General features: G+C 42.2%; 2 protein-coding genes across 2 annotated transcripts; one reads left to right on the forward strand and one right to left on the reverse strand.

Annotated features, from left to right (window-relative positions):
- Positions 1-307: 307 nt before the first annotated feature.
- Positions 308-17,618, forward strand: mapk12a (mitogen-activated protein kinase 12a). Its single transcript, XM_079500438.1, has 12 exons — positions 308-570; positions 4,741-4,870; positions 5,109-5,167; positions 5,630-5,741; positions 5,842-5,871; positions 7,359-7,406; positions 8,148-8,262; positions 10,469-10,540; positions 11,005-11,084; positions 13,590-13,671; positions 13,847-14,020; positions 15,185-17,618. The coding sequence occupies exons 1-12, from the start codon at positions 452-454 to the stop codon at positions 15,250-15,252; spliced, it is 1,089 nt and encodes a 362-aa protein (XP_079356564.1). The 5' UTR covers positions 308-451; the 3' UTR covers positions 15,253-17,618.
- Positions 17,619-20,998: 3,380 nt separating this feature from the next.
- LOC306923199 (long-chain fatty acid transport protein 4-like) lies at positions 20,999-22,813 on the reverse strand (the record flags this gene model as incomplete). The annotated part of the gene is made up of 1 exon (XM_079501226.1): positions 20,999-22,813. The coding sequence occupies one exon, from the start codon at positions 22,811-22,813 to the stop codon at positions 20,999-21,001; it is 1,815 nt and encodes a 604-aa protein (XP_079357352.1).
- Positions 22,814-25,565: the final 2,752 nt, after the last annotated feature.

A 25,565-nucleotide genomic window follows, 5' to 3' on the forward strand; every position in this document is an offset into this window, starting at 1 on the left:
CAGGTTAGCTACAATCTATAGACCTTTATTTTTCAGGAATTAAAAAAACGTCTATGTTAATAGACTAGACTGTTTAGTCCCACCTGGATACCCAGTTCGAATCATGGATCAATGTGCATTGGTCCGTGCCATTATTAAAACGTCCTGCCATTAATAATATTGGTTGTTTCAACTTGTTTGTTACCACAACTGTAGGCTACGTATAATATAACCCTAGGTGATTAAAAAAAGACAACAGCACATGTAATGTGTGTTGGAGCATTTTCGGGAGTGGCTTTTCTTTGGTGACCTCGGGTTGCGCCCTCCTGCGCTGCGCACGCACTACAGACATTAGGGTGAAAACACAGGGGTAGACAATGGGTGCGTGAGGACGGAACAGAAACCTATACCGACTCAAATAAAGCAACGGCGAAGACTTTTAACTTGGTTCAAGACAAGTGAATGAAATATTATGTCTAATCGCATCAGACCTGGATACTGCCGCCAGGAGGTGAACAAGACCACATGGGAGGTACCGGAGCGGTACCGGGACCTGAGGCAGGTGGGGACGGGAGCGTATGGTACCGTCTGGTAAGTCTGGCACTGGCCCTAAAAAACTTTATTTTCTTCGACCTCTCAGTTTGGAACACCCACCCACCCACCACGGACTCCCAACTGCGAGTGTGTAGACTACAGATGGCTCATGGAACCAAATGAACCCTCCATCTGTACAGTTACTCGTAAGTCGTAAGGGTTCATTTGGGTCTTAAACTATCAATCAATCATTTAAGATAAGTGTCAGTGATAATGATGATGTTTAAGAACAGACGGTGGCACTGCTGGATATAGTTTATTATTCATTCATTATTGTTCAATCCAGACAGCACAGCAGTGAAACAAAGGAAATGTAGCTTGCCTTGTGCTGTGTGAGTGAGCCTACGGTAGTTTAATTTATAATCGGTCCGTACCACGGTGTCGCTTTGTGGATTCACAAGAACTGATTCACAATCACAACAACACGAGCTGATCATCTTCAAAACAAACAACCGACGCGTGACATGAAGATTCGGTTCTCGACTGCAAGCAGCCGGCTTGCTTCACTTCCTTGTATGAGTGAGCTAGTACTTCACAACATTGATCGAATAACCAACCGTTCACTGTCATGTATACATATATGCTTTTGAAGACTGCCTCTGTCATTTGATCGCATAATGATACATTATTCTTAGCACACTAGGGCCTCTACTGTTCCTAATATATGTAAACGACATGACTTCAGCCTGTGACTGCAACTTGTTCCTGTTCGCAGATGACTCAGCACTGCTGGTCTCGGACAGGGACAAACTGCAAGTTGAAAATGCCCTCAGCTCTGAACTCGGTAGAATCTGCACCTGGCTCGCTGATAACAAACTATCTTTACACCTGGGAAAAACTGAATCCATTCTCTTTGGCTCTATTAGTAATCTCAGCAAGGCAAATGGCTTCTTGGTTAGAGTGGGTGACAATGTTATCACACGTAAAGATGAAATTACCTACCTAGGTTCCATCCTGGAGGCTAATCTTTCCGGTGATAAAATGGCCACCAACGTAATCAAAAAAGTCAACCATAGAACAAGATTCCTCTACAGGATCTCCTCACTGGTCAACAAAAACACCTTGAAGACCTTAACAGGAGCCCTTGTACAGGGTTTCTTTGACTATGCATGCACCTCCTGGTACCACAGCACCTCAAAGGCCCTTAAAACCAGGCTCCAGACTTCCCAAAACAAACTGGTCAGGCTCCTACTTGATCTAGCCCCCCGAACCCACCTCACCCCTGCCCACTTCGACAGGCTGGAATGGCTTAGGGTCGACGACAGAGTACAGCATCTTGCAATGGGTCTGGTCCACAAGATTCGATACACCACCAAGATACCCATGTACCTGTCTAGATACTTCCTTAATGTTAACGAAGTCCACACCCACAACACCAGAGGGAGTGCAACGAACCATGTACAACCCAGATTCGGCACAAACAAGGGACTAAATTCTTTTCGCTCCTATGCCACCAAAATGTGGAACGCCCTACCAACTGTCATTAAGACATGCGAATCCCTTGACTCCTTCAAAACCGCTCTCAAAGGGCACCTACGGATTGCTGCAATTCGAAACTGGCCCCCGTAAAATCTGAATCCCCCCCCCCGCCCCCCCCTTTTTTCCCCTCACTGTATATATTTCTTTTCCCTTTTTACCTCCTTTTTGATGAATTCTTTTTTGATGAATTCCTGTTCTGTCTATAGAAGTGTCTATTTGTACGTCTCTAAATGTTTTGATGATTTGAACATGGTGGACCCTGTTGGAAACAAGTGTAATGCTTAATTGGGTCGTCCACTCACAGTTAACAGCCTTTGTATTGAGTTTGTGCTTGAAATGTACTGTAATTCTGCAAACTGTTAATAAATTCTTCAATCAATCAATCAAAACACTTTACACGAACATTTTCCACACACAAATGAGCAGAAGCTGTCCATAATTGTTTATTAAGCAGCCATCACCACCTTGCGTGCTCACACAGACTGAGGACCCTTATTGTGCTCTCACTCTCATCAATGATTAACGTCGTGGGCGTAGCCTTTTAGAGCTGGAATCCGGAACTTATTTGAATGAATACAACATTATTTCAAATACGGTAATTGGTTAAATCATTTATTTAGAGTATTATATACTAACGTGGTTGGTTCTCAAACCCTTTCATGTAAAAGTTTGGAAATGGGTTGTGCCAGCTAGGGACCCCCATCCAAGATTTATCAGACTCATTACAATGTTTCCAAAAATATTGTTGTAGAAATGTTGTATTATAGCAGCTCTACAAGCCCACAACTGGTTAAATTGAGGCTTTAAAGCTGCTGGGGAGCCCTGGAACCCCGACAATTAATAGCCGGGGAGCCGTCCAAAATTTGAGAGGACCTGTGATGTCATGACATACTTTTATTTGTATTTTTATTTATTTATTTGGTCATTAAGGTCCACAGAATGAGAGGTCTACTACTAAATATCGCAGAAAAAAAATGCTCGTTTTTTTGGTACGAACAAACACGGGTACAAAGCCAGTTGTTGGAGTGGTTTGCACCACTCAAAAACACATAAAAAGTAGGTCATGACATCACAGGTTAATCCTTAACCGTTGAGCTTTTGGGCCTGTGGCTCCCCGGCTATAAGGACTGTGGACTTCACTTTATTGTGAACCATTGTTTTCTCTCTTTCAATATTTTGATTGGTTTTTGACAATCATACATACAGTCATACACATTACAAAGACACATGAAAAAAAAAATAATAAAACAAGACAGAATCAACAACATGCAAGCAAACGGCAACCTTTTGCAATAAAACTATTGAATAAAGCAAAAGCAGCAGTCCCATATTGCAGTTGTACTTATTCATATATTCGTCACCCCCATACAAATTACTCTTTTCCATTCTTCTTTTAAAAATCAGACCAGTCTGAAGCGAGTGATGCAACAGCACCCCCTATTGGTACTCTAAACATCGGGACATAGGTTGAGACATAGGGACATTGCTGTTTCTTGGAGTGGTTGCACCACTCAACCTCAAACCTTGCAATTGGAGACCATTCTCTAACGAAATCAGCAAGAGTAACCTCTCCATTGGCAGAATCGACATACGTGTTTTGTACCATAATGTTATGTCAGGGGGATCCTCATCTAGACATTTTTACAAGATTGTATAGCTATGCGGCATATAGGGCTATTCGTCTTAATTCATAATCAAAATCTAAGCCCAGTACCAAGTTTATTGGATTTAGATGTATCCTTAGCTCAAAAACTTTCAATATCTCCCTTTGAACACTTGATCAAAAATGTTCAATTGTATGGCTTGACCACATCTAATGGCTATATGTACGACTACCAGCATTGGTTTTACATTTCAAACACTGCCCAGACCAGAACATGTAGGATCGTAATCTTACACTAGTCTAAGAAATGTAGCCTATTCAATGTCAGCTTCACTTTGTCATGATATCAATGTGGTGTGGTCCATGACATGAATCTGTTTGAAAACCCCAGGGCTACAACACAATAATCCTATGACTCAAGACTGTGGCAGTGCATGAATTCCTTAGACAAGTTCTTCAAGTCAAGAACAATCGTATAATAGCACTTGACATGAGCGAACCTGCAGGCTATAAATGTTTGTTTTCCACTACTTATATGATGCCTGTAGCACATACGCTATGAATGAAGGAAGAATATATATAGGGCAGCGATTCCCAAGCTTTTCTGGAACATGGCCAACTTGAAAATATGGAAAGCGTTCACACTTGGCAGGCCACCCTGGCCCACACAGGTTTGCTGTGCCTTACTGGCACAGTTATTCAACATGAGCCTGAGGCTTGTGTTGAATAACGCTCATCCTACTCTTAGCATTTAGATTTAATAAAAAATCATTTTCATTATATCAAAATGTTTATTTGATTAAGTCTTTGAGCCTGTGCGTGATATGCCTGCCCTCGGTCAAGCAACGATGAATATTGAAGTGAACCCCCTTTACGTCTGTGTTGTTTCGTAAAATATTGAACCAATGGAAAGTAGTAAAAAGTGCTTTGGACAAAACCTCTTAACTCCATTGGACTCTCAAACTGTCTGCTAAAACAACTAACTCCACCACCTCTCCCCCTTGTGTGTGTGTGTGTGTGTGTGTGTGTGTGTGTGTGTGTGTGTGTGTGTGTGTGCGCGTGTGCGTGTGCGTTTCTGCTTCCAGCTCAGCTGTGGATTCTAGAACAAAAGCCAAGGTAGCGATCAAGAAGCTTCACCGGCCCTTCCAGTCTGAGCTTTTCGCCAAGAGGGCCTACAGAGAGCTGAGGCTTCTAAAACACATGAAGCATGAAAATGTGAGTCTCACAGTAGGATCTTAGGTCAGTGGTCCAGGGCCCCTGCAGGCAAGCTGCTATCTGTAGACTGGTCTAATGGTCCACGGTCACGCACAAGCTTAAGACAACTTGCTGTCATGATTGTGCTTAATTGGTTTATTAAGATGAATTTAAATTATAATGTCTAATTATCTGATGCCCTGTAATTCTAAGTGACATGGCTTCATTACTGTATTTATACAATTTGTCTCTGGTTCAGGTCATTGGCCTAATAGATGTGTTCACTGCTGATCTCTCTCTGGACAGATTTCACGATTTGTAAGTACAAATTGTTTTTCCATCACTGCAGCACACAATATTTAATTCCTTATGACATTGGACCATGTACTGTTTGAACATTCAGTGGATCTTCTGTGGTGTGGAGTTTTCTCTGGGGTTTGGAAGCCTTTTGAGCTGCAATGAACACAGGCAAAACAGTGAAAACGGTGACATCTGCTGGCAAATCCCATTGACATATATGGGATTTGCAGGCTGTGACATCACAAACAGCAGGAAAATCAGAGCCAGAAAACCCCAGACACAGAAAGTCTACTGAATGTTAATAGTTCAGGTTTTTTGGGTGCAATTGAGCTCAGAAAACCTTAACAAAATTAAGAATATTTTTTCTTTTATGTCACAATCCCTTTAAAGTTAGCACCGGCTGACTGATGGATAATCTTTAGCCTTTGTACTGCTAACTGCACAGCATTATAATGCATGTACTGTATTTTCCTTATTCAGCTATCTGGTAATGCCCTTTATGGGGACTGACCTGGGGAAACTCATGAAGCTACAGAGGCTCTCAGAAGACAAAGTTCAGTACCTTGTGTATCAGATGCTCAAAGGGTTAAAGGTGAGGAACTCTGATGTCTGCTCTCACACAAATGCAAAATGTAATATAGTTGAATTCACTTTTGATGATTCAATCCCTGTTATATATTGTTTTACTACAGTACATTCATTCTGCTGGTATAATTCACAGGGTAAGTAGCCTTGGTATTTATTTTCAACATTCATGTGTTTGCATGTCTTGTGTCTGCATTGGCACATGTAGCCTGTATTTTATGTGGTTTAATTGCTCATTTACACAGTGACACTAACTAGAATCGACTTGATGTTTTCTTGTACTGATTGATTGATTGAATATTTTATAGAGGGTATGCGTGTGACATCATCCTCAGGAAAAATCTTTCTGGCCTTGACAGCCCTGAGCTCATATATCCAAACAGAAAAGTCCTATCTGATTGCACTCACTTTGCCACTCGATTTGCCTTTCACTTTATGCATTCGCATACCCTCTATTGACAGTTAAAGAGTACAGCAGCAGGCGTTGACACTAAGGGTTGCCCACCTGCCCCTAAGGTAAATAAAGCTTTCAGGCAAGTGGGGTCAGGCAATGCTCGTTTGAGAGGGGACTCAACCTTCTATAAACGCAGTCGAGTTCAAGGTTCAAGGTTCAAGGTTGTATTTTATTGTTACATCTTGTGTACAGGTAGATAAGAGTCAAACTTATTTTTGTTTGGCATTCTATGCATTCAGCATAGATAATGACAACAACAGCGAAAATATCAGATCAGAGTGCAAAAAAAGAATACCAGAATCAGAATAGGGTCGACGTGGTGTCTGGTTGCTAGGGCCGAGCTTACAGCACTCCACTTGCCTCATCACTTTAACAGACTACTCATACTGTAAGTACTAGGCTTATTACCCTGCCCTCAATGTCTTCACATGTTGTACAGTTAATATAAAATGCATTATTCACTATTGAGGCACATTTCAGCTACCTCTTTTGACCATTTGGACCACTACGGTGCAGCTGCCATACCAAGCCAGTCAGGGTGTTCTCTGGCCCGTTTTCCAGCAAAATAACTTTAGTTCTAGAACTGGTTTCGTCAGCCATTTTTTGGTTCTGTCAGGAAGTAGAGAATCCAGTTGCAAAGATATGTCTAAACACAAACGTGGCCAGAGCCCTCTGTCTTCTGGTCTGTGGAATGTAAAATACGAGCACCGTTTACCTATAATGTGCTGTTTTCACTCTTGCTACACTTAACATTTTAAAATAACAAGTGTGAACCCATAGTCATATTCATAGCTATGTAGGTATTTGGCATAAAAAATGAGTTATAACATTTTTTATCACCAGAAAGTAAAAATGAACACATGTACCTATCATTTTAAAATGGACAATTTACTTTTTCGGCAAGTGAGCACTGCCTTTGGGCAAGTAGAACATAATCTGCCTCGCTAAGACCTTAGTGTCAACCCCTGAGCAGTATGTTAAAAAAGGCTAATTATTATCACAAAAAGACTTGTTTCCATTGTGATTCATGTAAACATTCAGACGATGTAGATGAGCAACAAAACAACACAAACAGCAGAAAGAACAAATTAAGAAAATATGCAGTTCATGTTGACATACAGATCTATTTATTCTTGATTTCGGTTCATTGTTTTGTATGGACTCTTGCAGGACCTCAAACCAGGAAATCTTGCCATCAACCAAGACTGTGAGCTCAAGGTACAGTGAGTAGTGGTCTGGTATCAAAATCAACTCTCCATGTGTCAATGTATCATTTGTATCAACACTTTACTTGTGATGTTATAGCTGAGAAATGGACAGCTCTTCAAAGTGAAACAGATTTTTAACCTGGATTTCACTGCTCTATTGCAGATGTGAAAATAGAGATGGACCGTAGGCTGATTTGAGATTTACCTGTGCCTTGGGAATGAGCTCTCTGCACTCACATGAGGAAGTGTTATGTTAGATTTCCATATGTACTCAAACTTCACATGACACTCGTACTCGTAACTGCTACAGATGTATGGTATGCGTGTCTTGCATTAGTGAGTGTTAAGTTAACCACTTCCACTTTAACGTCCATCAGATTTGTCATGATACGTGAGTTTGTAGATCGGCTGATTTCAAAATGTTGGGGAAACGTCTCAAAACACTTTTGAGTATGATGCGTTTATGGTATGTGCATTACAGGATCTCTCCCTCACAGTTGTCTCAACTCATCACACCTGCACATGAGTCTTGTTTCTTGAGAGCAAACCCTGAAAGCATGGTTGTAGGGCTGTCACGATTATGATTTTACTTTATGATTAATTGTCACTAATCAGTCAATAATTGCGATTAACATTTCTGTTGTTTGGCTTTTAGGCTTCTTAAACAAAATTATTAAGTATCTCAAATAATTGCGATTAGGAAACTATGTAATTGTAATAATTGTTTTTTTCATTTTTCATGTCCCGTTAGATCCTGGACTTTGGTCTGGCACGGCAGGCAGACAGTGAGATGACGGGATATGTTGTAACTCGCTGGTACAGAGCTCCAGAAGTCATCCTCAGTTGGATGCATTACACTCAAACTGGTAATCATCTGCTATTTGCTGCTGTTTGACATGGTGTTTTTTTTAAGTGAGCTTTTGAAGTCGGCTTACTCAACTATGCCTTAGGGCAGAACAAATTAAAACCACCCGATAGAAAAACAAACAATCCAAAATAAAAACAAAGAGGAACTTTTTTTTAAGAATTAGATTCTGCGTTCACACTAGCAGCGACAAAGCGGCATGCAAAAGCCATAACCAAACGATTCGCCCCTTTACCAACTCGCCCCCGCGAAATGTTTTGATGTAGTTAACAGTTAATTTAGTATTTCCCTCCCTCTCTGAAATCTGAAATTATCTTTCATACAGATTTATTTGATTGTATAGTAGTCGATCTCTATACTCTACTGTAAAATTAACTCGGGTACGTATATACGTACACCGACGCTGGGTGATGTCATATACCAAGTCCGTATATATACGTACCCCAACGTAGACTCCATCTATATAATGGTTGATGCCTACGGAAGCCTTTAACATTGGTCTGGTTCCCATAGCAATGCACCACCGTTCCAACTATGGGATTGGAAATATATTCACAGTGCATAGCAGTGGAAGAGAGGATTTTCAAACCGTCATAACTCTGGTTCTAAGATCGCTGTCCTTGGTGGATTTTCTGCCATCCACATTGAATTAATTAATACATTTTTGCCTTTTTACCGCGACGCTGGCGCCATGTAAACGCTTCTGACGAGAGGTAAGGAGTGTGTGAGTGTTCCAATGCTGCGGTAGTGTGTGTAGCAACTGTGTGGGGGGCGGGGGGGGGGGGGGGGGGGGGGGGGGAAACACTGTCTTCTTAAAGTGAGCGTGTATGCTGGCCCCTGGAGCTGAGGTTTATGCTAACAGCTAGCGGTAGAGATAGAGTTAAGAAAGAATAACATGACACAGAGACGGTGACTGCCTATTTAAGTTCATTTAGGACCTTCTAGCAGTTAATTTAGTTTTATTAAACATTTCTTCCATGTAGCCCATGTTTTGTAATGGCATCATCATGCTATTATGCCCGTGGATATACAGAGTGAACTTAACAATGATAAATGAATATGATAATACCTTTTATATAATCACCAACATGAATTATGTTTGTTATTTACAGCTAGGTAGAGTAGTGGGGCGAGATGGAAAAGGGGCGTACCTGTTACCCTACAAGCCATGGGCGGCAGTGGTTAACCCATTTAGACCGTACGACGTGTGGGAACGTCATAACTAATCCAACCGACGGATTGATATCAAACGAGAGAAAAATATTCCCGATTTTTTTTTTTTCTTTTTTTAGTTGGCCTCTCCTTCTGCACCATACTCCTTGCTCTTTCGTGCATGCGCGTTGTTGTTCACTTCCCTGTTTACCGTTCACAAAGAAAGGCTCGGCGTGCGTAATCTAAGGAGCTCTCCGTGTTTTTTTTTTAAATGTATTTCTTTGTGGCTTTCGCCTTTATTTTATATATTTTATGGAGGGACAGACAGTAGGCTGACAGGAAATGGGGAGAGAGATGGGGGGAAGACATGCAGTAAAGGCCGTCGGGATCGGGAGTCGAACCCGCGGCACACTGCCAGACTGGATTACCAGCCAAGGTGCCTGGACCAGGCCGCTCTCCGTGTTTTTGACCAGATGGATATATTAAAGCAATAAGCCATGAGAGGTCTCAGGCTGCGCCTCGGGTCTGCCTACGCCTCCCAGCCATTGTAAAATACCCGGTAAGCTGGGGCCTCGAGCGGGTTCGACTCCCGATCCCGAAGTGGGGCGACTGTGGCTCAAGAGGTAGAGCAGGTCGTCCAATGATCCATGGGTCGGCGGTTCGAATCCCGGCTCCTCCTGTCTACATGTCGAAGTGTCCTTGGGCAAGACACTGAACCCCAAATTGCTCCCGATGTGCTGGTTGGTACCTTGCATGGCTTCCGCCGCAATCGGTGTATGAATGTATGGGTGAATGGTAATGCACAATCTATGTAAAGTGATAAAGACGCTATATAAATGCACCATTTACCATATAGAAGTTAAAGTCTGTTTTCTGTTGATCGTGTGACACACCATCTGCCATTTTTAGCTTTTTCAGCAGTGTTCTTGGCAGTGCTTTTTATTTGAACAGGTGAACAGTGTGAAGTGTGAACACACGCTAATTAGAGTGCAGTTCAAAGTGTGAAATGTCTATTGTGTGTGTGTTTAACGTCATGTGGGCTGTTTTCTCCTCAGTGGACATCTGGTCTGTGGGCTGCATCATGGCAGAGATGCTGCAGGGAAAACCTCTGTTTAAAGGCAATGACCGTATCCTTTTATCAGCCTGCCCCGTGTGTGTGTGTGTGTGTGTGTGTGTGTGTGTGTGTGTGTGTGTGTGTGTGTGTGTGTGTGTGTGTGTGTGTGTGTGTGTGTGTGTGTGTGTGTGTGTGTGTGTGTGTGTGTGTGTGTGTGTGTGTGTGTGTGTGTGTGTGTGTGTGTGTGTGTGTGTGTGTGTGTGTGTGGGGTCAGCTGTGAATATTTCTTATAACTGTTGGGGGGGGGGGGTACAGTACAGATACAGAAGAAAGTACTACTAAGGGAAAGAAAGGGTAGTAATGTACAGGGATATACTCTGTGTAGCCTATGTATCTTTAAATTTGAATAGCTCCTTTGGGAAATTGCTATTAGACGTAGGTCTGTAAATTGTTTTCCAAAACGGCTTGTAATTTGTACAATACTTTGGGCTGTGTGTGAATATAATATTGGAACCTTGACCCCTGCCTGTGGCTTAGACCTTGATCAGCTTACTGAGATCATGAAGATCACGGGAACGCCAACTCAAGAATTCATCACCAAATTAGAATCTCAGGATGTGAGTTTAGCACAACCGTCACGCACCGAAAATAGCCGATTGTGTGACGTAACATAATTTAGGCTTCACACATGCACATTCATTTTTATTCATCCACATGCTCACACAGAAATGCACATAGCTATTTTTGGTTTTTAGAGCTATGCATTTAAATGTATAACAAGAAAAGATGACATATTTCACCAGCTGCACGCACGCACACACACTGGGCAGTAACAACATCATATAACCAATTTAACCATACATAATAACCACACTAATAAGTTTAACCACATTATTATGTGGTGAACATTTGCCACAAATAGCTGCAGCTGTACAAGAATATAATAGTTGCGTAATGCAATGCGTAGTGATCTTCTATTTTTGACACACACACACACACACACACACACACACACACACACACACACACACACACACATTGTCCCTTCGTAGCCAATGTAGGGCTATAGTGTGAAACCCGTTGGGTAAAATAGCCTGACTACAGGCTCATAAAGACTGTGCACCACTTCACATGCATTGACCATTTCACAAACAGTGAAAATACAAAACGACAATAGCAGATGTACAAACTCAAAATGCATTGTGAGATTGTATATTTTCTATTTTCAATATATGCAATAGGCCTTAGGCGCTTACGTCATCCTGATGTATATTATCAGGAGACAGACTATTTGGGCGAGAGGTTGTCAGTCTACTACTATCGGGTTTAACATGATGAGTAAATAATTGTCACAATTGAGCCTTGTTCGCTTTCCCAGGGAACTAGTATCCTAATGACACTGCTTTAAATGGAGTGGGAACAATGAAGCGTTGCCAGGCTGTAGTGTAGGCTACTATCTTCATTAGCGTTGCACTTTTCGATTGTATGTTGTGGTTGCACAATGAGAAACAAGAGAGAGATTGTACCTGGCAGGCGACAGGTCCACTCAGACCCCCACACCTAGCACCCCATGAGACAATGGCACACATTAGCATTCCTATGGATGAGGCTCGCGCTACTGAATGGACATGCTCTTTGATTGATTGATTGAAATATTTATTAACAGTTTGCAGAATTACAGTACATTTCAAGCACAAACTCAATACAAAGACTGTTAACTGTGAGTGGACGACCCAATTAAGCATTACACTTGTTTACAAGAGGGTCCACCATGTTCAATTCATCAAAACATTTAGAGACGTACAAATAGACACTAATATATAGTCAAAGAACAGAACAGGAATTCATCATAGAGGTAAAAAGGGAAAAGAGACATATACATTGAGGGGAATTGGGGATTGGGGATTTACGGGGGCCAGTTTAGAATTGCAGCCGTCCGTAGGTGCCCTTTGAGAGCGGTTTTGAAGGAGTCAAGGGATTTGCATGTCTTAATGACTGTTGGTAGGATGGACGAGGAGACAATCCGCTTGCCACGAATAGTTCTGGGGTTTGGTCAGGTGGCGCACAACGCAGTGAGCTTGTAGGTAGATGTTAGCAGACGTACAAGCTCACAAAGTAGCTCGGTAATGAATTTACAAAGATGTATGCACATAGCGCAAACAGTCCATGTTAACTGAGCCATGCATGTAATAGACGGACGACAGACATGCATTTGTGCAGGTTGAGAAATAAAAGTGACGCGTGGTTAGCCACACTGTCTCTCTCCCTGTCTGTCGTTTTAAAGTCAGTTGTTGTTACTGTAAGTGAGTTCATTCTTGTGGATTGTACCTTTAGTAGTGGGACTTTCTGTAGTGGGCTTTGCTGTCTGTTGTGTGCACTGCAGTAGGTTGCTGTCGCATCACGCATGTTGATCTGTCGTTTAATGTCCACATGGCTGTGTCGTGTCGTTTAATGTCCACATGGCTGTCGTTTAATTTTCACATGCCTAGTGTCGGAGCGTGTATATGTTTGGACTGTTCATTGTGCAGGTTGAGAAATAAAAGTGACATGCTGGCCACCCTGTCTCTCTCTGTCTAGAGAGGCAGCCTTGGCTGTTCATGCCGTTGCTTGCTGTCCCATAGGCCAGAGGACTAGGTCTTCACTACGGGACGCGAATATTGTGTTCATAGGTTTGCGGGTCCAAAAACCGGCATGTGATTGGTTGTCGGCTTGCCGCCCTGCCCGTAGTAGTAGCCGGCAGGGTAAACAAGCGCTCCCTAGGGACTCGCCACCTACAGAAACAAATTAAGCCTACGGCAGGCCATAGTAGCCTAGAGAGGCAGCCATGGTTGGACTAGGTTGTCATTAAATTTGCCGAAGCCTTATACCAGCAGCGTTTGAAGCAGCTGGTAAAAAGAAAATCAAGAGTTAAAGAATTACACAGTAATTATAAAATGTAATTTTAGTGTCATTTAATTTGAGCTTCATATTGTATCCTAGTATGCCCTGTGACTATTGCACATGTGACTGTACATCGCAATGCCAATACTGAAATTATATATTGTAGTACACACATTATGCAGACAAACATGTATTACTAACGTAATCTGGTTGTTGAAATTCTGTTATTATTATTCCCTCAGGCCAAAAGCTACATCAAAAGTCTCCCCAAAGTGGAAAAGAAAGACCTTCACCAAGTGTTTTCCAAAGTGAACAGTGAGCAGGGTAAGACATTCTTAAGTCAAAGATAATTAGGGGTGCAGTTTATAACCATTTGAAGTTATCGATATAATAATAAAGAAAATAATAGGTAGTTGCAGTCCTAAAGATAATAAAACAACACACACAGTCAAATTCACACTATCTTTTGCACTCATTTCTTCACTCCTTCCTTCCCCAGCCGTGACTGTGCTGGAGCGCATGTTACTGCTGGACCCGGCCAGCAGGGTAACTGCAGTGGACGCTCTGATGCTGCCCTACTTCTCCGAGTTCAGAGAGCCAGAGGAGGAGACGGAGGCTCAGCCCTACGACCACTCACTAGACAACACTGAACTGCTCCTGGACCAGTGGAAACGTAAGTCCTGCCACAATGATCATATAAAACCGTTACGTACGCACTGATTGCAATTATTCAAGATCATCGTAATAATTTCGCTTTATCATCATAATCGTTTGCATTCATCTGTATAAAATTAATCTGTTGAAAGATAGCGAATGTACAAGCTCACAACACATCACATCCCAATTGAACACCGCAGTTTGATCAACTGGATAGAAAAATCGGATTTGGGCTCCCAGTCTGAACATAGAATTATTAATGTTCGGTACAAGTGGGCATGGTGGCACAGTCGGTAGTGCTGTCGCCTCACAGCTAGAAGGTCCTGGGTTCGATTCCCGCTGGGGACGCTGGGGGTGTGTTCCCTCCTCCACGTCATCAGTGCCCATACCCGAGGTGGGGTTGGCGAAAGGGCCTTTCTGTGTGGAGTTTGCATGTTCTCCCTGTGTCCCCTAGGGTAGGTACCCTCACAAAAACATGTAGTAATCCTGGTCTCTAAAACTACCTCCCCCTGGCCAGCCGGGGCGCCTGATGGAGGGGAAAGGAACCGGTCAGAATAACGTGTTCCTTCCATGCGCTACGTCCGGCTAGGGAAATTCCCCCCTGTCAGGTGAAAAGAAGCAGCTTGGACTCCTCATGCATAGAAGGAGGCATGTGGTCAGTCCGCTGCCCCCCCAGGTTGGCAGAGGAAGTGTAGCGCCCAGGATTACATTAGATAATTGGCACTGGGTCGACATCAAAATCGTGGGATAAAAATGTTCTGTACAAGTGTCCATGACACATATGATGTGGAGACAATAAAGACTATTATTATCATTATTATTGAAGGTGGTAACATTTGCTCAGTACAATATTTCGGGGGCATATTTAGAATCTGTGCAGGGTTGAGTAGTATAAAATGGCGATAGTATTCAGCATGGGGCGGACAGCCTGTCACAGCCAGATTTGGGAGACCAGTAGCTTTTTTGTTGCAAGGAAAGCGGTAAAATTAGACATTAGTGGCTGTTCTAGTCTCAGATTGGTTCCGGACCCGAAAGTATGTCTGGAGGCGGCTAAAATACTGAATTCGTTCACCGATCTGATCAAAGACTGTAAAAATGTACCCAATTGACGGACAACTTTAGATTTCTTTAAAGTCTCTCTCTCTCTCTCTCTCTCTCTCTCTCTCTCTCTCTCTCATAGGTCACACCTTCACAGAGATTTTGTCCTTCAAACCAGTTCAGCTGGAGACCAGGGAAACCTCACTGTAGGGGGGCTTGTGTTAGGTCGCCTAATCAGCATTTTGTGTGTGCAACTGTGCATTGAACGTTTAGTTGAAATAACTGCATTGATGATTAGGTTCACTTAACAACCTGTGAAGCCAGTACATTTTAATATATCAATATGCTGTTATAATGTCCTGAAATGGCTGGTATCATGTGACATCTCATAGACATAAATACCATAGGGTAGATGGCTGGACACCTCAATGGCCACTGGGCCACACGTCAACACCACTCCCATACTGTATATCTAATGCTGCATTGTACTGAAGAAAAATTGGGCTGCAGTAATGTCACTTCTCTCTCTCTCTCTCTCTCTCTCTCTCTCTCTCTCTCTCTCTCTCTCTCTCTCTCTCTCTCGTGCTGTGTGTGTGTGTGCGACTCTGACACAGCGCAAGTCTAGACAGATACAGCGAGCGAATGGGAGAAAGGAAAGGTACGGACTATGGAGAGCTATTATTTAATAGCCTATTTTAATTCAACATCAGTATACAATATACCAGGTTGAAGTGCTATGTAAACAGTAAATTATCTCTGCTCTTCGCCCTTGATATCTCTGTCACTGTCCAGTTTATGGGCAATCCTGTATGTTTCTTATCAAATAGGCTACGATCAAGTTTCAAACCCCAGTTTTAGGAAGTGGTTGCAATAGAGCGCCGAAGTCTACTCTTGACGTCACTCACTCATCCCCTGGTTCATGGAAGTAATTTCTCTATGGAAAATAACATGGGGTCATCTTAAAAGCATCTCATATAAGCATTGTGGTTCAAAAATAAACAAAGTGTCCCGGCAAAATTGTCGGGGAGGTGGCTCTGTGTCATTTACGACCGTCAGTCACTTATATTTGATACTGTGTGTTTCTAGCGAAAATGTAACTAATTCAGCAGCAGTAACATTAGCGTTTTCTCTCAGCCAGTTGATTCTTCATATCCATATGAGTGAAACGGCCACAGAACACATCCTCCTATGGGGATTACAATGCAAATAAAATAACATGAACCCGTGGACTTGCGCCCTCTACCGATATTGACGTCAGACTTCGGTGCTCTATTGACCCTTCGTTAAATGTTTGACATTTGTAACAAACCAAAGCGGGTACAAATTGGTTGAGAATCCAGGGAGTAGTGGAGACTGAGAGACCTCCTGGTTGAGAATCCAGGGAGTAGTGGAGACTGAGGGACCTCCTGGTTCAACAGACATGTATGGGGCATACATGCATTTGTTCTCCCTACCAAATATGGCAGCTGCAATGACGCATCGCTTCAATGAACAGCAGCGGCCAATGTGCTATCTACGTTTCTATATCCATGGGTATTATGGCTGTTAAATGTCCCTACCTGGCACATAATACTAACCTTTCTTCTATGTTCATGGGCATGTTTCATATCTTTGCTGTCAGGCAGAAACCTCTTAATGTCCTGTACTTTATCATACTACAGCGTCACACAAAAGCATCAAAAGTTTCCAGTGCCATTTTTTAGCTTTTTTCGATCTGCGAGTTTTGCTATTTTTGAATTTGAATTCTGAAATGTAATTTGAGGTTTCCACCCGACAGAGACCATATAAGGTTTCTCTGGTGTGTCTATGCATTTGTGCCTTCTTGCATTCCAATATCTTGCTTCCTGGATGAAGCAATAGTTATCTTTCCAGATTTCTTGCATATCATGTACAGTACATGAGTAGGCTAGAGTACAACATGTTGCATAACAATATCGCATAATTATTCATTAAAGGTGCCGTAAGTGATTTCTTTCCTAAAAAGCTTAAGATCTATATGCCGATAATAATCATTTCTATGATAGTGTTTGTTCATTTTTATGATAGTGTTAACGGGTGGTCTCCCCTGGGAGACGGGGAGATCCCTGTAACAGTTAACTGAACAAACACACTTTAGCAATGATTAATAGGGGAATATAGAGCTATATAGATATAGAGCACACACACACCTTCAAATAGGACACTTTTGTGATGATACACTGTAGTTGCTTTTGAAATCAACACAAGGTTACTACAGGGCTGGTGTACTGTACACATTTGGGCGTTATATACAGTACATGTGTTCACAGTAATGTGTTGTAGGCTGTGCGACCTACTTTCATTTGCAACATGATCATGTCTACCTATGGCCTTTGTCATGAAAGCAATACAACACCAGTAAATCTAACCCATCTAGCACATTCACTGACAACAAGGTACGCACAAAGCTGCTTTTTACATTTTCTTTTAAAACCAAAGTGTACAGTAGATCAGAAGTTTTTTCTTTTTTCTTTTAGTTCATTTTTTTGCACAATTTGTTTTTTTTGTAGAATACTGTAATATTTTTTGTATGCTTTTTATTATTAAAGGTTGATTAACTACAACTGCTCTTTATTTTTCACCCCAACGGATTCTATTACAGCTATGATAGTGGTCATTTAAATTATTGTTTTATAGTGAAATCAAACCATAGATACTGGTTCGCTGTGTATTTTGCTCTACATTATGTTGTCTTTCTAGATCAGATGAATGATGATTATTCAACTCGAGGTAAGGCTAAATGGCAGCTCACAGGACAAACTAATAATATCGACCTATTGACGCTGAGTTGGCAGTGCCCGGGATCAAACCCATGACCTTGTGGTCCAAAGACTGAGTAGAGCTACCCGGATTCAATTGCCCCATGAAGAGGGGTCTACAGTAACCGAGTACCATTTAGACCTGACACGAGATTCTACAAATGTCTTCTAAATCATGACAGTTTTATGAAAAACCTCATGTTTCTATGTCAGTGGTTCTCAAACTATTTCATGTCAAGGAGCCCCAGGAATTATCTGTATTTGGCCTCCGACCCCAATCTGAAAATATGTTGTTCCAGGGACCACCCCACAGAAGAAATATGTTGTTCCAGGGACCCCCCAGAAGCAAAGCTCTGAAAGAATGTAAATTGCATATTTGCGTTTTTTTACGATTTTTCAAAAATATGAGCTTCTAGATCTGCTTTTTTTCAATAGCTAAAGTATAACATAATGCTTAAAACACCTAAAGGGGTTCCTGCCCAGAATGGGTTAAGCGCATTGCTTTGAGTATCTGTACTTGAGTATCACACTCGTTTTGGGATGCTTTAACTTTCACCCCACTACATTTCAAAGATAAATATTGTCAAATATTTCCAGGTAGCACCATGGCAGTGGTTGGTGACACCCTAGAGGTAGGTACTTGAGGGGGTTCCAGGGGGTCCCCTGAAAAACGAGTTAACTGTAGCCTACAATAGTCAGGATTCAGACCATGAGATTAGATATTGGAGGGATTAAAGTAAACTGTCTAATATTTACATTTTGTGTAATTGGGTATAGTGTGACACCTAGTGGCTGAATGTTTCTGTGGCGAACCCCAAGCTTATTTTTGTGGTGGAATCAAGTGAGTGATAAAACAAACAACCATCAGTTTAACCACTTTAAACTACATTGGCTATTTAAAAATAGCTGAACTACAACACATCACATAAGCCATTTTCAAAATATCTCAACAAAACTTTAACATTTTAATTTCACAATCTATGCAATCTATGCCCTTGCACAACATATTTTCAGATGGGGGTCTGCAGCCACATACATAGTGATTTGGGGGTCCTTGACAAAACCTTTGAGAATCACTGCACTATGGGATTAAAGTGGTCAATGTATATTTTTGTAATCATTTGAAGTTGAACCCACAAAGTAACTAGTAACTAAGCTGTCATATCATACATTTGTACTGGAGTAAAATGTACAATATTTGCCTCTGAGATGTGAAGTATAAAGTTTCAAGAAATGGAAACAATCAAGTAATTTCAAAGTACCTCAACATTGTACTTGACTACAGTAGTTGAATAAATGTACTTCATGATGTTCCACCACTGCCATCCAACTATACGAGAGGCCCCCTCTTTGCAGTCAGTTGCACAAGGGAATAATTACAACATGAGGAACTAGAAAAGTCGCAATTGGGTTGATGTTTTCCCTTTTTTAGCCGTCTTGGTCGATGTGTCCTTCAGATCTTTAAGTGATTTGGAAATTCTGTAACGCTTGAATAATTGGTCTTTTGAACCTTTGCTACAACCTCTGTCCAATTCTCCTTGACTCTCTTTACTCTCTTGAAAAGTCATTTAAAAATGTCTATAATGCTTGAATAGTTTGGTCTTCTGCCCCTGCAAGGGAATTTATGACTTTATAAAAGATTGTAAAACATAGATTGGTTACATATTTACATAACCAACAACAGCCAATTAGCTACTACAAACGTTATGCAAAGCTCGGCCAATCACAGCGGAAGTTAGGTAGGTTACTCCAGAATAATAAAGTGTGACTAACTATAGTGTACACTAATAATTACAACATGGACAGGTACAGTGCAGGACAAAATATTATGAATGATTCTAAATGTGATAGAAAAATCAAATCACACGTGTGAAGGTGTGAAGTGAGGGGTGCTCTCATCACAACTGTGGTACACACTACACACAAAGCTGGGCATAGGAGGGGCTAGCGACGCTTAACAATATTAAAAGATATAATGAATATTAAGAGTTTCAAATCCAGTAGAGCTGATTGGAGCACATCACGTGAAGCTTGGCCATGCAGATCCGGAAAGTCAGTATGTCACGAATAAGAGCATTCTAAAGTTGTGTTATGCACCCAGTTGTCATAAAGATCACTGGAAGTTCACTGGCCTACACATTTCTTTCACAATATGGTCTACTGAATCGAAAGATCTGTCATTTAAAATCTGATGTACACTAGCCTCTCACTCATTGCGTCACAAAATAAGATACATGCATCACTAATGCACAGGGGGTGTGAGTGAGAGAGTAATGCTTGCTATGTAATCTTCAATCAAAATGTGTAAAGTGAAGCATTTTAATTGTATAATTGTAGAAGGGACTGAGACACATGCGACCACGTTGAGAAAAGAAATATATGCATGTACACAAGTCATCCGGCCTGCATGAAGTCTGATTTGATCGGATGCAGCCCATGACCTAGAATTAGTTTGATACCCCCTGCTAAGAACCTTTCCTCAAACTGCTCTTGCCCTGCAGTACTGCTGCAAAAAGAAGAAGGATAAAAAAAGCTGGTTCACTTGGTACAAGAGCATAGCACATAAGGAAATATAACACAGGTTTGGATCCAACCCGCTCTCAAAGTGACACATCCGCAACGCTCTCTCTATAAAAAAATGAAGCTCAACCGGGTGCACTGACCACATTGTGAGTTCCGTTTTAAACAGCTGGGTTCGAAATCGTATCTCCTCTTGCCCTCGGTTTCCTGCCTCTATATATCCTCTATATGTCCTATACGAGTAAAGAAAATGACAATCCCCAAAAAATAATAATATTTAAAACAAAAATGCAACTATCTTGTGGAACACAAATGTACAAATGACTCCAAACCAGGCCAAGTTAATGTATTCAATTCAATTCAATTCAATTCTCTCACAAACACAGAGACACGATACTTGCATGCATTAGGCGTGTAGTTAGTTCTCTGCAGTTTCTTCATTTTTGTATTCTGGCAGCAAGATGCTTTGCGTGTTCCTCTCTACAGCAGTAAAAACGTTCTTCTTTCTTTCGGTGATGCTATGGAAATCAGGAAATGTATGTTAGTGGAATCTGAATCTGAATTCTGCTCTCCTTGTCTGTCTGTCTCTGTTAAGTCCTATGCGCTTTCCATTTTCCTATGCGTGTGTGGTTGTATGTGTGTGTTGCAGCCATTCCTGGTCAGCCGAGTTTCTGTTCCCCAGACATGATGTCGCTGTGCAGTTTCTTATCCAGCTCTATGTAGGTCCCTTTGCTGGGATCCAGGAAGTACAGTTTGTCTTTCACCCCACGGGGGTCAAAGCCATCACGCCAAAGCTCTGTCTTTTGGAACTTGAATGTGCCAGTCTTGTTGAGGTCCCCCGACAGGAACCGAAGGAAGACGGGCCTTTTCAATGGTGGAAGAACCTGTTTCATGGTGTTAGTAAACTTGTCCAGGTCAGAAGAGAGGGAGGGATCAGCGATGGCCGCCATGATGGCCTTACCGATTACTTTTGGTACTTCTACTCCGTACACGACCACATCGTTGTGGCCCGCCAAAACGCTCAGAATGCTCGCTACTTCAGTAGTCGAGACGTTCTTTAACTTCCATTGGATGTTGTCTTCAATGCGGTCCTTGAAGTACACGTATCCAAACTGATCCATCATAAATACATCGCCGGTGAGATAGGCAGTGTCTCCTTTCTTGAAGACATCGTGGGCAATCTTCTTGTCGTTTGCTGCTTCGTCGATGTACCCATCAAACCTCTGCATAGTGTCACCCTTTATCTGGCCTACTAACATGCCTTGCTCTCCAGGTTTACAAGTAACACAGACTCCATTATGACATCTGAGCAGTTCCTTAGTATGATTATCAACTCTCACCAACTTGACAGGGCTTGGTGCGAACCTACTGATGAAACCACAAGCTCCAATCGTATTGTCAAAGTTGGCCAGGCTGCAGTTGCCCTCTGTGGCTCCATAGAACTCTGCAATGATTGGAATGTTGAAGCGGTGGACGAACTCCTGCCAGATGGACCTCTGCATGCCATTGCCCAATGCCATGTGCACCCAGTGCTGCTGGTCTGAGTGGCGAATCGGCTCCCTCAACAGGTACCGGCAGATCTCACCACTGTACTGGAAAATCGTGCAATAATACTTGTTACAGTCACCCCAGAAATCCGAAGCAGAAAATGTATCTCTGATCACTACAGTCATGCCACGGAGTAGACACTGTCCAATTCCGATGATGTTACCTGCAGAGTGGTAGAATGGAAGGCAGGTATAAAGCACATCTTGCGAAATCAACCTCAAGTAATTAAACGTCGTCGTTGCTATCCGATAGTACCTATTGTGCAGTATAATAGTAGCTTCAGGCAACCCAGTGGTGCCTGATGTGAAGGTGTAGAACAGGTGATCTTTGAACTGGCGCTTTGGCTTTTCTGGATTTGTGACAGGTCTGGCATCCAGTAGGGATTCTAGGCACTCTGTTCCCTGCGGGACCTTTGTGTCATCCCACTCCCCAGAGCAGAACAACTGAATGGTGTTCTCCAGGGAGCTATGGATCTCGGAAACCGCCTCCGTAAACTCTGATCCAAACACTATGGCCTTGGCTTTGGTAATGTTGACACAGTGAACTAACGGCTCCAGTCTCAAGGTGGTGTTGATGAGGGCAGCCACCACTCCAATCTTGGCCATGCCCAGCCACAGGCCCACATACTGGAAACTGTTCTCCATGAACAGGGCCACCACATCTCCCCCCACAAACCCTTTGTCCAGCAGCAGGTTAGCAACTTGGTTAGAGTAATAATTCAGATCATTGAAAGTCCACTTCTCCCCGGTAGCTGCCAAGATCAGTGCAGTCTTTCCATTAAAATCACGCACTGTCTGGTCGAATAATGTGGGAATGGTGCTTTTCTTCAAATTGTGTTTCAGGGCTGCCGCCTTCACCTGCCATATTACCTTGGACGCATGTAGATCTCTGTTGAAGGTCTTTGCAAAAACCCACAAGAAACTCATCCTTGTAGTTTATGCAGTGTCTACATCGATTGCTTCTATCTGGTTATTTCTGTGTGGACCTCTAAATGCTCACGGCACCTTATATATGGCTGACCAAGCTCTGGTCTGACGTAACGCACAACACAAACTGTTTCCTAACACAGTGGTCAGTCTGTATGTCTGTCTATATACTATCAATTCACGAAACCTGTCGGTTTGACTGTCTGCCTGCCCAGGGCAGAACTCTAGGCGTCGTCTGACTGAACGAAAACCACACACATCCTTATGTATGCTTGTCTGGGGAGGATGCGCCAAATCTCTGTGTGTTTGTGGAATGTCTGCACCGACTTCACTGACTGGCCGAGCTTTGTGTCACGTTTATGCCGCGTCAGCAATATTTGGAGGTACATCATGTACACCACAGTGACCACATCTCTGCTAAAGATTAATTGTGCATTATAGCCAGGTCATACACAATTTTCTCAAATTCATATTTTGGGGACCAAATAGAATGTTTTCATCATGTCTTACCTATACCTACGGTAACCTACCCTACCGTGAGGGGCAACTGGGTTGACGTGAGTATGTGTGCACATATTAACTCAATGTCCAGAGCTGTTGAAATCTCTTTGGATATGTCAATCCATTTATTGCAGTTTAAAAGTTTCTTTTCCATCATTCCAATCCAAAAATAGACAGGGCTTAAATGATGATTTCTCCTATACCCTTGTATTTTTGAGTGGTGTAAACCACTCCTACAACTGGCTTTGTTAGTTTACGTGTCTGTTCGTACCAAAAAATTAGCATGGTTGCTATGGTCACCCAGTTCACACGGGTGTGATTTCATTGGCTTTGTTAGTTTACGTGTCTGTTCGTACCAAAAAATGAGCATGGTTGCTATGGTCACACAGTTCACACGGGTGTGATTTCATTACATCAGACATTACGTCAGACCACAGTTGATCAGTCTATATAAGACCTTACACCACTCAGTTCACACGGGTGTGATTTTTAATAATCTACCAGGACCCACAGAATATTTTGTTCTATGACTATGTAACCAAATATCTCAATAGAAAGAAGTGTGTTACCACAATGTTTTGTTCTTTAGTTTAGCAGTTGAATATAGCTTGTTTTCACCAAACAAAGCAGAGAATTTCTTTTTTTTTAATAAATAAACTAAACCGGCTTGGTTTTGTTATCGCCTTATGTCCTGGTGTCCTGTTCTTCGGAAGTTAACTCACAGTTGTGGAAGAGCGCCCTCGATCGTAAACACTGAAAACAGCAAATGACATGTCATGAAATGCCATTTTAGAAGTTTTGGCAGTTCTGTGCTATCGTTTCTCACTCATTCGTCAAAAGACCTTTGACCTTTTTTTGGCCACGTCACAGAAATTCCATTTCCCATACATGCGAATGGAGTCTGACACCAGAATGAGATGATATATGATGTATGGTAATAAGAGCGCCCCTCACTTCACACGAGTGTGAAGTGTTTTATTTATTACAAATAATTTGAGTCATGAATGTTTATATAGCTCTTTGTTTTTGTGTATATTGCGTAGAGCTTTTTTCTTTTTGGGCTTGATCCATTATTTGCTGCGCAATGGATGAAACACACAATGCACAGCACAAATAAAAAAAAATCACACCCATGTGCAGTGAGGGGCGCTCTTATCATCATATATCATATCATTCTGGCCAGTCACAATTTGCGTCGTCATTTTTGCCATCAATCAATTCAACTTTTTCACAAAAACTCGAAACTAGTCATGGGAAACGCTGCACCAATATACCATTTAGGGACAGTGCAAGCTGCCCTACCCGCAATATGCGGACAGTGTCTGACTTGCAGGCAGCGTCAGGCACTGACGAAGATATAGCCCAGGACATAAATATATTTGATGCGAACACACGGATGGAAACGCACGCACGCACGCACGCACGCACGCACGCACGCACGCACGCACGCACGCACGCACAGATAATGATGGATAGATAGTAATGACGTCATCATGCAATGACATCACAACATCATCGCAACCATGTCATTGCCTTTTAAGTGATTGACAAACAGACATATTCGTAAAGCAAATTGTCTCGCTTAGATAAACATCCCTGGGAGATTAGTTTGAATGTAGGACATTTCAAATAAACTTGTAATATACCCACTACAAAACAAATTCAACAATGGCTCTGGCAGGAGTCAGAGCTTCATATCACAGGATTCTGAACCAAGTTGGACTTTCATTGCCAGCAAAACTGCAACCTTTCTACAATCACCCGGCCGGTCCGAAGACGGTGTTCTTCTGGGCTCCCATGTTCAAATGGGGCTTGGTTGTAGCAGGTTTGACCGACCTGAACAGGCCCGTCGAGAAACTCAGCATGTCCCAGTCGGCTGTTCTCACCACGACAGGTGTTCTTTGGTCTCGATACTCCATGGTTATCGTTCCCAAGAACTGGAATCTGTTTGCCGTTAACTTCTTCCTAGCAAGTGCAGGTGCCACGCAGCTCTTCAGAATTTGGAATTATAAACAGGGATTAAAGCAGTGACTTGTAAACGAATCCTTTTTGAGGGCCCTCCTATATGCCCAGCTTTGTGTGTCTGTGTCTACCACATTTGTGAAGATTTGATTGGCTAAGCACGGAATTTGATGATGTATAATGATAAGAGCACCCTCACAAGTGTGATATTTCAATGTAGTACCCCCAGTGCGTACTGGCACTGGTTCTCAATGTTGGGTCCCGAGACAACACCAGGGCGTCCAAATAG

Source organism: Electrona antarctica, assembly GCF_951216825.1.
Source record: "Electrona antarctica genome assembly, chromosome: 5".
NCBI lineage: Eukaryota > Metazoa > Chordata > Actinopteri > Myctophiformes > Myctophidae > Electrona > Electrona antarctica.